The sequence below is a fragment of the Lepisma saccharinum genome, chromosome 26 (assembly GCF_977018435.1).
Source record: "Lepisma saccharinum chromosome 26, izLepSacc3.1, whole genome shotgun sequence".
Lineage (NCBI taxonomy): Eukaryota > Metazoa > Arthropoda > Insecta > Zygentoma > Lepismatidae > Lepisma > Lepisma saccharinum.
In genome coordinates, this window is record NC_139254.1 from 17909761 (window position 1) to 17927744 (window position 17984).

Consider the following 17984-nt stretch of genomic DNA (forward strand, 5'->3'; position numbering starts at 1 on the left):
GACGGTTTTAAAATTCCTGGACCTATAACCACCCCGCTTTTTATTGGAACGGGCAGCAAAAAACAGCAAGAACAGGCGTATTACTTTCGGAAATGGGATCTCGTATACAGCCAGCAACACAGGCTGCACCCACCTTCCGCACAAAACCTCCCTAATTGAATAGGGGGTTAGAGTTTTGTTAATCCCTTCAGTGCATACATACGATGTTATGCATTGTGATTAGTTGTTTCAGATGTATTTTCCCTTCACTATAGCGCACTCTGATTGGCTGTTACCAACAAATGCACAATCCGATAGTGAAAAGTGATAAAATTCACGGACATTATCAAAAGAAAGAAAAGAGACTCGCAATCTAACCAGAATATGCAGATGTTGTGGTTGACAGACATTTGTGACGAGCTGTATTCAATTTCGCACACACCTTAAGAACACTGTTCTTGTGACACATAAGTTCAAGAAGACAGAAAGAAATGGTCGTAGTAAGTCCATGATGCTGATCACTACACCACGAGTTTAGACATCGGTGAAGTACTTGACTTCTCAGAGTTCCTTCTTGAAGTGACGTCACAATGTGGAGACTTGCGTCTTTGTGGCGTCCAATGAATGTGAGCATGCAGGATATAGGTAATCTTTATTTATAGATCTTCTGTATGAATTTCTGATCTGGCATTTAGAAACTGTAACTCCTACGCTATCGAAAAGCAAATAAACTGTAAGTATATACCATTATAGTTTAATAAGACAGAATTTAGATTTAACGATAACTATAGAATACATAAATGTGTTTATTTAAGCATAAGCCTCTAAAAATGTCTAATTAATATGATCTTAATATGTGCCACTGCATTTCAATTCTCTAGAGAATTAATAGGGAAATAGGCTTAAGCATCATACATTTGTCTCAAATATGTCACCCAACATGAAGGAAATAGATTATAAGAAACGCGTTAATGGTTAATGTGTTGTAGCCATTTTCTATTGAACATTTCGTAAATGACATGTACAGTACTTGTACCAGGTGATGTAAAGGGAATTGTGTAAAAATCTCTGTAATGAGAATATTACGTAGTTTAGTCGAATATTATGTTAGCTACAATGTGAATCTATTCTTACAGTATGCCAATGTTTTTCATTCAAGGTTTACTTAATACTTAATACAGTATTTTCAGGTGAACGTCAAAAGTACTCAGAGGGCAAAATCGTGTATCTACTTAGCATGAGAAAGCATTGTTTTGATTATAATTGAACGTTAAGTTGCAATTTTAACGTTATTTCACTCAAATGTACAATTCTGAATTTAAATTTACTCGCACAGCGCAGTAAAGGAAACGAAATAGAGACTATTGTCATGAGTGTGAAAAAGAAAACGGTTCCATAATATCAGTATTGTGTAAAATGGCGCGTGACCTTGAGTGACATATTCATCACCAGCACCACAACAACATTGCAGTCCATTTGGTAGACTGAACAGTGATCTGTGTTTTCGTGACGAGTGAGTTCTTTCATTTCTATTAAGTACTTAGTTTATTACGAGAAAGACTGAGGTAAGTCAGTTGTTAATTACATCTTGCGTATTGTTTTTCGTTATTAACCTAGAAGCACAAGGGCTAAGATATCGGTGCAATGGTGACTAGCGGAAGGTTTAAGGTAGAATGAATGTTTGATCTGTTATGAAACTAATCTGCAGTAAGGTTGAAATAGACGCTGTTGTGGGCATTATTTCAGCAATCATAACTTTCTATCCATGTTTACACAGTTTCAATAATAAGGTTCAAGGTTAATGCTATTTGTAAGTTGTTTTGAACGCTGATTAGTGACACAAGGAAGGTTTCCAAACCTACAGTTTCAAGTGCAATTCGGAACACTGATAATGTACTCGTTTCGGAGAAACATTCACAAAATCTATACCATGTGACTTTTGATTGTGACATTTTAAATGTGAAGTACCGACCCGACGAGTTGTATTTTTTTTTTAAAAAATCAGCGGCCCATTTCCAATTTTATGTTTGACAATGTCACATGCAGAGCATCTTGTTACCAAGAAATACAGTTTGTCTCATGTTTACATTGCAAAGACAAGTTATTCTCAGATGTGTTTCGTGCAAGTACACACTTTTCGAATCAGTTATCAACAAAGGGAGCAACAATGTATTGTAAACTAGAGTGATTATTGTCAAGACCAAATCTATAATGACGCGGTAAAATATGAACATATAGTTGAGAAAATTCTGCATTGAATTGAACATTTCACATGCAAATGCATACAGTAAATGCTGATGCAAGAAATTGATTGCCTGTACTTCAAGGCTAACAAACAATTGACACTGTGCGAAGTGTAGAAAGTAGACCTCGGATTATAGGTTCTTATCATATTTTTTCCTTTACAGGTATGTAAGAAATAATACGTTATGTCAGCGTTTCGTTAAAAGAAACGTAATAACAAATGAAGTTTTATAGTGCCTAAGAACGTACTTTGCTTGTTAGAACCTATTTTAGGTTTATGCGTCTAAATCACGTTTTTTTTTTGTTTTTATATATTTTTAAAGGTATTACATAATTTTTATGTCACACAGAGGCATTTGTTTTGCTTGATCACGAAAAAATTCAATAATGAACGTGTTTGAAACGTCCTCTGTCGATTTCCCTTCCTCCCAAGTCCATGGTGATTTTTCAAAGCTCTAAACAAAGCAAAATGTCTGGTGCCACTGTTACCTGTACAACCCAAAGTGGTCTGATCTGTGTTGTCTTGCTCACTTTCGCGTCACTTGCACACACGTCTTGCAAACTAACATTTCAGTATTGACGTTTTCACCACTGGCTATGTTTTTGTTGAAAGATTATTTTCAGCATATACGATTATCCCCACAGACAAAATTGCGGAGTTTGACTGTTGATAAGACGAAAAAAGGTTCTTGTCTAACTATAAGGCGAAGAGTGGATTTTAATAGCAAATTTCCAATGGTAAGTTCGGCTATCGTCGTAGGGTTAGGCAACACACATAACGTTATGCAAGATAGTGCGTATTTCAGGATATAGGTGTCCCATTTGCATTGCTGGTGACTATAGACTGGGACAATTTTCGAAAATTCTGACTGTAGGAAGCATTTTTGAGGAAAAGCGGGCAAACATTTTCTGAATGTATTTGATGTGCTGATTACGAATATTTTGTTTGCCACTCTCGATTTTGGGGTTATATGCTTCTAATCACTAAAAAACAAAATGGCGGCCATACGAAATGAGTTCCTATTAACGTTTGAAGCAGCAGAAAGAAAATAGTGATCTTGGTGTCAAACATTGTGTTTTTGGGTATGCTGAATCCAAATATTATGTTTTCTTATCTGAAATTTTAAGCTGTTTGTTCCAAATCGGTAAAAAACAAAATGGCGGCTACGTCCATCCATGCAATGTTTCGTATCCATACTTTTGAACTAGGAATAAAACAGTGTAACAGTTTCTGTTTTAATACAGAAAAAAGTATAGAACATTGCTAAAGTAAAGATGCAAAATAATAATATTATTTAAAGCATAAGACCATATTGAAATATTAACAGTACCAGTGTATGATAAATCCGTACGTTATCCTTATTCAACCTTATTTTACCTACAGAAATAGTATAACATGTTTTTAGTCACGGATATTCATGCACTCCTTAGTGCCACTATCTTCACATTTGCAAGTTGCAGTACATACAAGCTGGCCTTTCCTGCAGGAACATGTAGCGGATATGCAACTACCCAAACATCCACAGGTAACAATGTCGTAGCAGGATTGTGGAATTGGTGGCAGCGATTGAAGTTTTGGAACGAGCTGTCCATCAACCATTTTCCATCCCAAGATAGTAGGTGGTGGTAACACAGGTTTTGGTATGACCGACTGCCTTCACACCATGGCCTGATAGTGGGCCCGTTGTACATGAAACCGTAGAGCATCGGTAAAAGGGGGCAGTGCTTGTGGTGTTTTTCCTTTGCTGAACAGCTTTACTCTGGCTTCATCACAGCTGCTTGCATCCTTTACACCATACAATTTGCATATGAACTTCTCTGCCTTGTGTGCTGTTTCTTGTTTCAATTCGTCAACACCAAGATTTAGTAGATCATTATTATTAGTGTTAAATATTTTCCATGCTGTCTTCTTACTGATCCCAGCAATGTAGGATACTGTGTCGCATCCTGTTATGGCGTGGAATGGGATGAGAGTTTCGAAGACAGGATCCATAAATGAAAGCTTCTGCCTGACTTCATGTACTGGAATGTATTTTTTTTATGTTCCTGCTCGCAACCACAATTTCGTACATCTAATCTTGTGAAATAACGCTACCAATTGCACTAATACATCTGCATCACGCGCTGGGACAACAATGTTATCAGCACCAGAATGAAGACAGTGAAGTACAATGCGCGTGTCCGCCTCTTCGTGGTTTGCCTGCAATCCTTCAATAGACAAATCACGATTGTTTGTTCGTACGTCATCCTCCTTGTGAAAACCACCGGAAACCACAAATATTTTGTCTTCAGGAGCATTGTCGATCAAATGATTAGAAAGAAAACAGGTCAAATCTTTTTTATTCTCCGAGTTAGTAAGAAAGTCACTGAATGTGTTGGGGATTGGCACGGATCCATTTTCAATTACTCTCCTTACTAAATGAGCATGTTTCAAGCGCCTATCCCTTGTTCCAGCCTTGATTGAAGTTGCGTTATACCGATCAAAGGTGACATCAATCCTCTTAAAGCTTCTTCCCATAGAAATAACAAGGTTAAGAAATACATCTTCCAGTTGACCAATGTTTAAAAACTCCTGCAGGCTTTCCAAGTGCAACAACTAATGCTTGACCATCTATTATAAGGCATGACGCAGACGGAATTGAAATATCAGGTGGACAAATTACATCCTTGGTCATCACATCAGTTAGAATGGCTTTGTTTCCTGTTCTCAGACTTCCGTTTGTGTTGGCAAGGGAGATTGGAATTGGCATTAGTTCATGACACAAAATGCGATTTAGATCCACATTACGACCTGCCTCATAGGCAGTTAAGAGGCGCTGAAGAATATTCCTGTCAGTTTTCAAAATGGTTTCCTTGCCACTTACTACCAATTTAACTTCATAGAGGGACTTATAGGTCCTTGCATTTGAATTATGTAGAGGATAACTTAACTTGTGTGTGACTTTTACCAGGGGCCATCATCCTTTCCTTCACGAAGGTGTCTAGCTTTACCTGGCCCAATGTTTCAGCTTTGAGGAAAGTATCTTGAATATATGAAGTAGCTAAATCCTTTGTTTGTGGCAATGTTCTGGAGGAAGTGATAAGAAACATCTTAAGATGATGGCTCACAGGTGGAGGTCTTATCAAATTTATAAGTGGATCCATGGTTCTACGTTTCTATCATTCTGAAATAAAGTAAAAAATAAAGAAAATATATATATATATATATATTATAGGTTTAGTCATTTTTGTGGTTCTTCTATTTAAAAAAGAGGAAAAACTACAACAATTTTCAAAAATGTCAGATTAGATAACATAATATTTGGATTCAGCATACCCAAAAACATAATGTTTGACACCAACATCACTATTTTGTTTCTGCTCCTTCAAAAGTTATTAGGACCTCATTTCGTATGGCCGCCATTTTTTTAGCGATTTGGAGCACATAGGTTAAAATTTCAGATTAGAAAACATAATATTTGGATTCAGCAAAACCCAAAAACATAATTTTTGACACCAAGATTACTATTTTCTTTCTGCTCCTTCAAAAGTTATTAGGAACTCATTTCGTATTGCCGCCATTTTGTTTTTTAGCAATTTGGAGCGCATAGCTTAAAATTTCAGATTAAAAAACATAATATTTGGATTCAGCATACCCAAAAACATAATGTTTGACACCAAGATCACTATTTTGTTTCTGCTCCTTCAAAAGTTATTTGGAGGTCATTTCGTATTGCCGCCATTTTGTATTTTTAGCGATTTGAAGAACATAACATCAAAATCGAGAGTGGCAAACAAAATATTCGGAATCAGCACATCAAATACATTCAGAAAATGTTGTTTGTCCGCTTCTTCTCAAAAATGCTTGCTACACTTTTTACAGCCACATTTCTGAGAATTTGCACCAGGCTTTACCTAATCAGCATTTTTCAGGAATTTTGAACTATTTTAAGTTTTTTGGAACGTACTTCAGGATTTTTCGAGCCCAACTTATGATTTTTAGGACCTGTTTTAGTATTTTTAAAACCTATTTTAGGATTTTAGAACCTATTTTAGGATTTTTAGAACCTATTTTAGGATTTTTAGAGCCTATTTTAGGAGTTTTAGAACCTATTTTAGGATTTTTAGAGCCTATTTTAGGATTTTTAGAACCTATTTTAGGATTTTTAGAACCTATTTTAGGAGTTTTAGAGCCTATTTTAGGATTTTTAGAACCTATTTTAGGATTTTTAGAGCCTATTTTAGGAGTTTTAGAACCTATTTTAGGATTTTAGAACCTATTTTAGGATTTTTAGAGCCTATTTTAGGAGTTTTAGAACCTATTTTAGGATTTTTAGAGCCTATTTTAGGAGTTTTAGAACCTATTTTAGGATTTTTAGAGCCTATTTTAGGAGTTTTAGAACCTATTTTAGGATTTTTAGAGCCTATTTTAGGAACCTAAAAGCTCACTTTTTAGATCCTAAGAATCCGAGATCTAGTAATAAGACATGCTTTGGTGCCAAAATTATGTCAATATATTTTACACAGCTGCCATTTTTATTTATTAGTTATTGTGATAATGTCTAATGTTATAAAATATTTACTAACAAGCAGATATGCAGAATCAATAAACAGGGGCGAAACCAAGGTATCGGAATGGGTCATTGTCCAACAACATACAGACTATCCTACTTTGATGAACAGTAAATTTCTTAATTCAAATACATATTTTAGGTTCACAATAATTATTACTGTGGGAAGAACTAAAGTTCAATAGAGGAGATTAAAGGGGGTGTGAGGGTCCCCTACTTTTTGTATTGCAGATGTTGTATTACACTTCTACAGTTCTACACTCTGATACCGGCCACATTGTCAAGTGGATATTTCAATAAAGACAAATTCTACAAGTTCAAATTTTGTATTGCAGATATGTTAAATTGTAGGTTCAAACATCCATTGTGAGGCTTCATAGAGCGCTCTACGAAAAAAAAAAAGAGTTCTGTCCTGGAATCGTCTATGGTTTCGCATGTTTTTCAAAATTCAAACCTTCTACACTAGTGTCCAAAATTAAAGCAACAAACAGAAATCCTTTCCTCGTGTGATTATTTTTGTTGATAAATTTTCCAAGTTTAACCTGTTAATATCGTGATTTTTTTTTGATAGATCAAGGCAGGGGTGCCCACAGGGGGGGTTTATGGCGTAGGTTGCGCCATAGAGATTTTTGGGGGGATTTTTTCCTTCAAATAGTATAAAATTCAACATTTATATTTTTTCCAAAATATATGTAAAAATTGTACACCTTAAATGCACTATATTTAATCCATTAGATGAAAAAATGAAAGTGTTTAGGGCATTATCGAAGGGGGGTATCGAACTCCTATATATTAGGCCTTAATTGACACGTGGGTTTTGAGGGGGATAATGAATTAAACTTTGGGGGGAGACAGTATCCAACTCTAGGTCTTAGATTATGGCGAGTATTTTAGTTAGAGGGTGATTGAGCATTAAATTGAAGAGGATATCCAATTCTTGTCTATTACTATTGTCTTAGACAGTTGCGAAATTCTTGTGTGGAGACTGAGAATTAATTTTTTGGAGGAGGCAATATCCACTCTGCAATATTAACAGTAAGTCTAAAATTGGCATGAAAATTTTGGTGGTAGGATTGAGTATGAAATTTAAAGGGGGAGATAAAAAGATCTCGATAAAGTGTTAAATCTTAGATTGTCAAGGGATTTCTTTAGTGGAGAGAGAGTTCGAACATTACATTTTAGAGACCGTATTTAGCGATAAGGCATCCACACGTTTTCGACCCTGAATGTGCCAAAGGAAAAGCTGGAAAAGGTAAAGACTAAATATCTCTGGATCTTAAGAAAGTATTGACACCCCATTAAATTAATATTCTTCAATGCCTGCAAAGAAATGGATGTAAAAATTTTCTTGCTTGCTTCGCTCGCATTCATTTCTTGCTACGATGTGTGTTTGGCCCTTTAATGAGATGAATATGAAGTTTTTATACTAAATATGCATTTCAAGACGAGCGATATTCTCGATTGATTGATTTGGTTTTTAATTCCACTTTCTGCATTCTAAGGCTTATCGGGACTGAACCTACAGTTTAAAGTGGGATCCACGCGATATTCTCGATTATGATGAACGATTTTAGGGGTGGTCGTGAGTGATGGCACCCCTGTTTAGGGAGGAGGAGCAGATCAATTATAATGTTCGGTAAAGCTAAGAAAAAAGCGGTAGACACACTGTCGTAATTAAATATTTTGTGGGGATTACGGTATGGTTTAAGGGCGCGAATGATACGATTTGGGGAAAACGCATGACATGATTTTGGTGGGGGGGCACCCCTGAATCCTGGCACATTAAGGTTAGTTCATTTTCTATCTTAAACCACCTGATGGTATTATGTGGTCAAATGGACACACGGGAAAGAATTTCCGTTTGTTGCTTTAATTTTGGACATTAGTATAGTTAGTACCCATGATTTTTTTAATGAACTTGATATATGTCAGCAATCTGACTTTTCCCACTGGTTTAATGTCACTTTTATAAAAATTAACCTTTTATTGTTACCATAGTAATACTTTGTTTATCTATACCCAAATTACCCCAGGGACGGGGGAAAGTGGGTATAATATGAAGCACACATTCTAGACATATTTTGAAGACATTATATAACCGAATTACCCCATCCACAGGTAAATGCAAGTAACCTAGCAAAGACAAAATATACTAAGAATTTTATTTATTTTCAAATTAGATAACAAATACATGAATGAAAAGATGAAAAATAGATAAAACTTGTAGCCTAAATTAAGTTACAATAGAATAGAATTACTTGTTAAATTTAAAGTACCTCCCATTAAAATCAGGGACAGAAAACCCTTGACAGATTTGTTCGTCATCCACCCGCTCAATATGATTTTTTTCTGGGAAGATATAGAGGTGACCTTCTCCTTTACATTTCGTAAGGAACTTGACACAGTAGCGATTTCTGCTCCGAGCATCTTAGGCTGTGACCTGCCCCTATATTCTTTTACAACCTGTCCACATTCAATTTGATAGTTTCCAGCCACCAATGACCCTGTTATGATATTACATTCTAATAAGCTTTATTATTTCTAATATTCCTTATGGATGTCTGTGGCATGACCTAAAAAGAACATTGAGGTTAGTTTTCAGAAAACCAATTGTTGCACCCAAATTATATATACAGTATAAGGGAGAAAAATGAGATTGAAATTTGTCCTGCATCAGCTACGAACTGAGCTACAGCGTCCCTATGATGAGACTTTTGACTTGTGTCGCCCTAAATGATATATAGGCTATACTTACTGTTCAGGGACATATGATATTCTACTTGATAATTGACTTCATTTTGTGCGGCTATTGCTAATTTATATGGGTACTGTTTCCATATTTTTAGCCGCGTTCGTGGGGACGAGATGTGGTGTGTTGTGACAACTTCTGTGTCAGCCAAAGAAATGAAAGGGGGTGGGGGGGTGGGACGAATGTCGGGAATGAGAATAACTGTGAGTTAGAAGCAATGGCGGCGATTGATTAGGTAGACTTGGGACAATTACCCCCAACTTTTTGCAGCTTTTTTGCCTCACACTATGGCCTCCTAATGCTAGGTCTTGTCTAATAAGAAAATTAACTGCCCTTTCGCCCCCATGCCCAAACGTTCGGCACCCAATCGCTGCTATTAGTTAGAAGTCTTAAAAATATTCCCGAATCATACGATAGTATTATATATATTGTAATATTGGGTAGTATTATATATATTGTAATATTGGGTAATGTTTGTTAGAAGATTTAATTTAAATTTTAGATGAACTGAATACTTAAAATACTATATTTATATTTATAAAGTTACTGGACAAATTACAATTACACAAAACTTTATTGCTTCAGACCTCATTTTGAGATGTTGGAATGAGCTCTAATTTATACACAGTGCGGTCCATAGGTTCCCGTATTTATTGTTTTGCAGCCTTCCCAGTAACCCCATCTAGCGGACAACTGTTGAACTACGTAGTAGTTAGAACCCTTTCGAACGCCATGCTGAGAGGCATCAGTCTAGCCGTTGTTGTTGAAGAGTGCGGACGTCTGATATAACCCGGTGTTGTATGTCAGACTCGGGAGATTGGCGAGAAGAAAAAACAGCGTGTAGTAATTAAATTTTGCTGCAAAGCTGAATTTTCAGCGACAAAGATATTGGAACTAATTCAGAAGGCGTAAGTCAACACTGAGTCGGACAACCGTTTTTGAGTGGCTCAGACGTTTTCGTGAGGGCCGGGAGACACTGAAGGACGACGAACGCAGTGGTCGGCCGACAACAACTCGGACCAACGAGAACATCGCAGCTGTCTCTAACTTGATTAATGTGGATCGGAAAGTGACGTCTCGGATGATAAAAGTAACACTAAACATCCCCAAAACAGTGGTTTTGCGGATCTTGCAGGAAGATTTGAACAAGCGGAAGCTGTGTTCAAGGTTTGTCCCACATGCTCTGACATGGAAGCAAATGGACGATCGAGTTGAGTCTTGTCAAGACTTGACGTGACGAGAACTTTTTAGACAAGATTATTACTGGTAACGAGACTTGGTGTTTTACCTACGATCCTGAAACAAAACGTCAGAGTTCCGAATGGGTCGGTAAAACATCCCCAAGACAGGAAAAACTGCACTTCCAGAAATCAAGGGTGAAAACGATGTTCATCGTGTTTTTCGATAGCAGTGGTGTCGTTCACAAAGAATTCGTGCCTCCAGATAGAACAGTAGATAAAGTATTCTATCAGGAAGTGTTAAAACGCTTGCTGGCTCGAATCCAACGAGTTCGCCCGGACCTCTTCACGTCTCGCGATTTTTTCCTGCTGCACGACAACGTCCCAGCTCATTCTGAAGCAATAAATCGCAAGTTCATCGCTGAAAAGCAAGTCAAGTCTACACGTTTCATCATCCACCTTATTCGCCAGATTTGTCAGCTCCGGACTATTTCCTCTTCCCAAAGCTGAAAATGCACCTGAAGCGTTCAAGATTCGACTCGATTGAGGAGATTCGGAAGGCTGTGACCGACAAACTGAAGACAATTCCGAAAGAAGACTTTTCTGACGCCATGAAGAGACTGAAAACTCATGCTGAGCAATGCATCAAATGGATCCTATTTTGAGTAAATTAACAGTCATAACTCATACGCCTTTTTCACTTTGAATTTGTTATTGCCTTAGTCCGGGAACTTATGGACCGCACCGTGTGTGGCTGAAAATCTAAGAAGATAACCATCAACATAACTTTCAACACGCAGTTATTCTCACAAAATGCTTTAAACAATGAGTTTTCACAAAAGAATCGTTTATTTTTTAAAAATATATTTATTGATTAAGTGTGAAAGTTTACACTATTTGGAGAATTTCTGAGAAAACCAGACATTGATAGGTGTCACCGTTCCCGAGATATAGGCTACGTATCAAACCAAATTATCTAATACGGTGGACTCTTCAATTAATTGTTTCATCAGAATCATCTTAGCATGTAGACACATTGTTTGTAATAATATATATTAGATTAGGATTATTCATAGGATAGCATATTGCATTTGTGTTCATTTGGGTAAAAAATTCAGTAAACACTTTCGTAAACTTTCTTTATAAAGTTTGGAACATTTATCTCTCATGTTATACTATTCATTTGAAAACACTTGAGTAAACTGTAATTTTTAAGGCAGTATATTGTTTAAAATAAAATATTTCAAACAATGTATGAGGTAGAATTACACATATTGTCAACTGACCCCGCACATATACGGGATGAATTGACAATACTGACACGCTTCGAAAACATAAGCAATAACTTTACAAGTTTTAGAAGCATGGTGTAATAAAAATTCACAGTGGTCAAGGAAACTACAGGTATTGCTCGTAGCATTTCATCAATAGAGCTGCAGAAATTTAAATATAAAAACATGCTCAACTCACCCCGGTGGGTATGAAGTCCTCTATTTGAAGACACATGTTATGGTGATTCTTTGATTGAATACATCAAACTTGTATCAATTTAACGCTTATAAATTCTTATTCCAAATAATTTTCTGTCCCATAATTTATTCGAAATTTACAATGGAGAAACTGCTAAAAGTATAGCTAGACTTGTCTGTTTTTAAAAGATGATTTCTTAACCACTTACATTATTGAACAACGAAACATTTTATTTTCTTCAGTCCATCTAATGAGGATCAAAAGTTTAATAGAAAATAACTGCTTAGATATAGGACAGTAACTAAGAGTCTGTGAATCCGATGCTTGATTTGTACTTCTAGTAGAACCAAATTCCATCTTTTACGTAATTATTCCCGACATTCGTCGTTTTTCCCCCTTCATTTTTTTGGCTGACACAAAAGTTTTCGCAACACGCCCACAACTCGTCCTCACGAACGTGGCTAAAAAATGGAAACAGTAACGTATAAATTAGCAATAGCAGCACAAAATGAAGTCAATTATCAAGTGAAATATCATCTGTCCCTGAACAGTTAGTATAGCCTATATATCGTTTAGCAAATGGTACCTTTGTGAGGATCTATCCAGTATAGAAAAACAAGAAGATATCTATGAAGACCAAACTTCGTATTTTTCGAAGTAATGTTAAGTGTGTACTGTTATATAGGTCTGAGACATGGAAAGTAACAAAAACGATTACCTCTAAATTACAGACCTTCATCAATCGCTGCCTGAGAAAAATTTTGAATATCTTTTGGCCAGAAGTGATTCAAAACCAAGAACTTTGGAGAAAATCTGGAGAAACCGAGGTGTCCATACAAATAAAGCGGCTAAAATGGAATTAGATAGGGCATACGTTGAGGAAGAAAAATGAGGCTGTCGAGAGAGGCACTAGACTGGAACCCGCAGGGAAGAAGGAAAAGAGGGAGGCCTAGAAAGACGTGGCGAAGATCTGTTCACGCTGAGGCCTTGGAGGAACGAAAGAGCTGGAATGCAGTGAAGAGAATTGCCGTCAGTAGGACCAGGTGGAGATGCCTTGTTGATGCCCTATGTTCCACAGGGAACAACAGGAATTAAGTCAAGTAAGCGCGACACAAATGAAAAGTCTCATCATAGGGACGCTGCAACTCAGTTCGTAGCTGATGCAGGACAAATTTCAATCTCATTTTTGAAAATGTGAAGATTTTCAGAAATTGGGTGGACGTACGAATGCGCCATGAGACACAAAACATCAATTGTGACCTTAAATTTCAGCCATTTTCATTAGAGATGGTGGAAAAAGGCACAGAACATAAAATAAAGCTTGAAATGTACTGAAAACAATATTGTTGTCAGCTTTCTGTAATTTCTCTTAGCTGAGTTACCATAATTATCGTAACTGTCTGCAAAGGCCAAAAATAGCACCTAAGTCACGAAACAGAAGCCTCCCCGATGGCGCAGTGGTAGCGTCGTTGCTTTGTAATCAAGGGGTCCCGGGTTCGATACCCAGTGGAATCACATTGTGGTTCGGATTCCACTTTAAACTGTAGGTCCAATCCCGATTAGCCTTACTGTGCATAAAGTTGACAAACACCAACGCAACAGCAATCATGAAACAATAAATCGGCACAATTTTAAAATAAAGTCAAGTTTTAGAAAAATAACGCCTGCTTTGAACAACCCCTGCATAGAGGTCAGAACAACAAAAATATTGGAAATTTTAAAAATGGTTAAACAACCAGTGCTGGACCATTCCCTGTGGACTGACCCAATTGCATTCCAGACAAAAACTGTGGTCTTAGTACAATTTCTGTGAGCTAAAGGTGGACAAACGTCATAGAAATGCTTCTCCCATGTATTCAACATTTCTAAAAATATTATGTACTGGAATTAGTGGTAATGTGTGAGTGTTTTAGGGCCATTTGTTAAAAATATAACTGTGTGCCAATGGAGACAATGGTTGATACATTGAGTATAGAAACCTGTGATATTTGTAATATGAACAATATTACCTTTCTGATTTTTAATATTATGTTGAACATGTATTTATTATGCTATGTAACAATTTTCATTGCAGTAAAACCTGGGACTTCCTATGAAACAATTACCCAAAGTGGAGTGTCTTTTTCATCACAAAATATTACTTCATTTAAAGATTTCTCTACGTTTTGAATAGGTAAGAGTGGTAATATAGTAATTTTCTATTAGGACTGTCCTTCTCCTCTCCAACAATACCTAAATCATCACAATACTCCACATAGTTTCGGAGATATGACATGTTTTGTGTCACATGGTGCGTTCGTTCGTCCACCCAATTTCTGAAACTCTTCAAATTTTCAAAAATGTATAACTTTCGACACATTTGTTGGACTAGTCCAATACGAGATTTGTCATATTGGACCAAGTTTCTATCAGTAAGAGAAATTGAAACAAATCCATGACAATGGAGCAACCTGCTCTGGATGATTTCGCGTGGAATGACAGATAATGTATATATATATATATAGGTATATGTGTGTGTGTGTATGAATTGTTTAATTGTTTAATAACTTATTACTCATAATTTGGTGTATCTAACACTACGCACTTAGTTCAATTCCATTTGTAACTTTTGAGAAAGGTGTGAAATATGACGAAATATTGGTTTCATAATTAAATTTTTATTGATTTTATTTCCAGTTCTACAAGTGCAAGTAAATATTTCAGTATTTGTATAAAGGGGTATTTTCCATCACTTGTCGAAGTTTAATATGTCTGATTTAATCTTAAACAAAGCAACATTCAGTGCACTGAGTGATACTGATATCAGAATTTTTTTTGCAGCAGTCAATCAGCCATGGGTACACGGGACTTCAATGTCCGGAGCCATTACTACATGAGGCAGACGGTTTACATCCTGCCTGACTTGCCTTCCTTACGAACGATCTGCCAGAAGGCCATCAAGGGAGTCATCGAATTGTGGCACCTGACGCTCTGGAAGGCTGATGGTGATTTCCGTGCGGACGTTGCCGAGTTCAAAAAGTACCTCCTGCCACTTCCGGTGGAAGATCGTGCCAGTCTTTTGGAGGAATTCCGCGTGATGATCACAGGGTATGAGAAGGAGAGGCAAGGTTACCCTCTGAGTTTATTTGCTTTAGAAGTCCTGCTCTCAAATGAATCCACCCACGTCGTAATGGGATTTGATGGCGGATATCATCAAGAGCAGTTCGATAGGGTCTTAGATCTTTTGGCGCAAGAAGGAGAAGGGCTGGAGAACTTAAGAATGTGGAACGCAACCGGGAGCTTCAGATATTCACTAAGGAACTATCGTGTTTTCGGAGATGCTCTCTTACTAGCCAACAATTTGGTCGAGTTACGATTAGATGATCTTTGCGATGATGACGTGATGAAGCTGATAGGATTGAATTGCGCTCGTCTTCAGATCTTAATTGCCTTTGGTTCTCATGTCACTGACGATGGTCTGCAACTTCTCACGCAGAATATATTGAGAGTGAATACAGAGAATAACACTGAAGATGGTGCTTGGACGAGTAAACTGTCGCCACTCGAAAACATCTTTCTGCCAATGGAGGAGCTCGTTCCTCCAGGTCAACGGGTAGAAGCCTATCAGAGGAAGAAGAGTCCTCTTTGTAGTACTTTGAATACATTGATTCTAGGTGACAGTTTTTCCAATGGGATTACAAGAAGAGCAATTTTGGTGGTTCTGGAGTTGGTTTCCAACATAGAGTCGTTCGGTGATTTTGATCTAAAGGATACTTTTGAAGGACTTCGTGCCGACTTCACTACAACAGATGGGCGTCTTCAGCTTCCTCCCTTGACATTAACTTCAGTTCATATCTCTGAAGCGACAGCTGAAAGTCTTGAAGTAATCAAATTGTCATGCCCTGAACTGAAAGCCTTAAAGTGTGATAAATGTGCACCTCAGGGTGATTCACCATTGGAACCTCTGACTCTGTTCAATTGCTTCACGTTTCTTGAATCTTTGTCCGTTGGGAAAAGCTACTCAAGGTCCACGTTTCAAAACATCAATGGACTCTCGCCAGATATAAAATCAAGATTGACACATCTGACGATGCACAATCGTTTAACAGATGCGAAGTTCAGTCTGGAACTTGTAGTTTCGGAATGCCAATCATTGCGTTCTCTTAGTCTGGAATTTCCAACGTTCGTCTGGCAAAAGCCAAGTGAGATTCAGAAGGATCTGAACCCATCAGGTCTCCAGCTGACTTCCATTTCACTTCTTGGCAAGATATCGGTTGACACTCTAGCCAAGCTTTTGGCTTATACGCCGGGATTAGAGGACATACATGTTGGCGAAATCATAGAAAAGCCACACGTTTTCCTTGAAAGAGTTTGCGGGGTCGTCGAGCTGCCAAAAGTGAAGACCTTCAGAGTAAGCCCCGGATATCTGGTTGACACTAAAGAAGAATTAACGCTTTTTCTTTCCTTCTTTCCTTCTGTGGAATTACTGGGGAGGCTGCGTTTCTTTCCACTTCTCGACTTTAGCATAGAAACCAACACCAGATCCCTGACAAACAGTTCTGACTCTCCACCCCATCTTCAGGGACAATAGGGAAACTACGTATGCAGGCAATCATTGAGTAAATGCACAACAATTGTTACTGAATTCATCCCATATTATTAGTTGTAAAACATGATGTTCAGTTATATTTTTCCTTCATGATCCATATGAGAACTGTCATAATAGACATAATGATAAGTGCATAGAAGTGGACAATGTCTGTGTACTGCAACACATAGTTTAATGTTAATGTTGACAGTTTTCCTCTGTCAATTGCAAAATAAGAAACAACGTGAAGCCTATCAAATTCAGATTTTAGTATATTATTTTAAGTGCATAATAATACATATTTTTCTGTTACCTATATCTGTGTGCAGTTCATAATTTAATATTATGTTAACTATTTTTCTGTGTCAATTAGATAATAAAAATTAGTTTGGAATTTGTACTTGTACATTAGTGCCGTTGGTTCTAATAAGTCGAAATAAAATAAATTTGACTCAAATATGACATATGTTTCTTCATCTTACTATTTAGTATGTAGGGCGGAAATAGCTGATCAGAAGGAAATGCAATATCGTATTGACTTATGCTGTCAAAGGTTCTTTCAAATACATATAAGCTTTCCACGTAAAAAATGACTTTGGTCATCTTACACGGCATTTACATAATTAAATACGACAGATTGGATATAATGAACATATAAGATTAGCATATTCAACTATCAGAATTATATTCCTCACTTATTAAAATATTCTAAAACATAAGTAAATAGTAGGAGAAAAAAGTCGAAAATAATGATCATCTCTATATCCTGAACTTACTTATTTATTGCGATTTGAAAACACGACATACACTTCTCAAACCAAGTACAAAACTATCTCAGAATTTCGAGAACTTTCGAAGTTTTCTTACCACAGGTAAGTTTTCACTTCAGTGAGATGTCAACTGTCAATCTAGTATAAAGTCTGAGATCAACAGAAGGGATAGAATTAAGGAGTTATTTTTTAAAAAAATATGAATCCTGTAACTATATATTTTGGTATTAAATATTTCTTTTTTAAATATCACTAGTTACTGTGTTGTACAATAATCGTGTCCCGGTCAATTTTTAAAACACTCATATGAATGCTACAAGTTTGTATACGTATTCTGCTTCTACAGATTAAAATTATATCGAGAAAAGAACGAACATAAAGTTGACAATTTTCGATATTACCTAATATTGGATATTACAATATTATTTCATGGACCTTTGCTTGTTTGGTGGAAATATTAAGGATTTATTTCATATT

The 17984-nt window shown here is 36.7% G+C and overlaps 1 protein-coding gene across 1 annotated transcript; it reads left to right on the plus strand.

Moving 5' to 3' along the window:
• The first annotated feature begins 652 nt into the window (after positions 1 to 652).
• On the plus strand, positions 653 to 17165 carry LOC145979526 (uncharacterized). Its single transcript, XM_083112472.1, has 2 exons — positions 653 to 712; positions 14991 to 17165. Exon 2 carries the CDS (start codon positions 15004 to 15006, stop codon positions 16738 to 16740), a length of 1737 nt encoding a protein of 578 aa, XP_082968598.1. The 5' UTR covers positions 653 to 712; positions 14991 to 15003; the 3' UTR covers positions 16741 to 17165.
• The last annotated feature ends 819 nt before the right edge of the window (positions 17166 to 17984 follow it).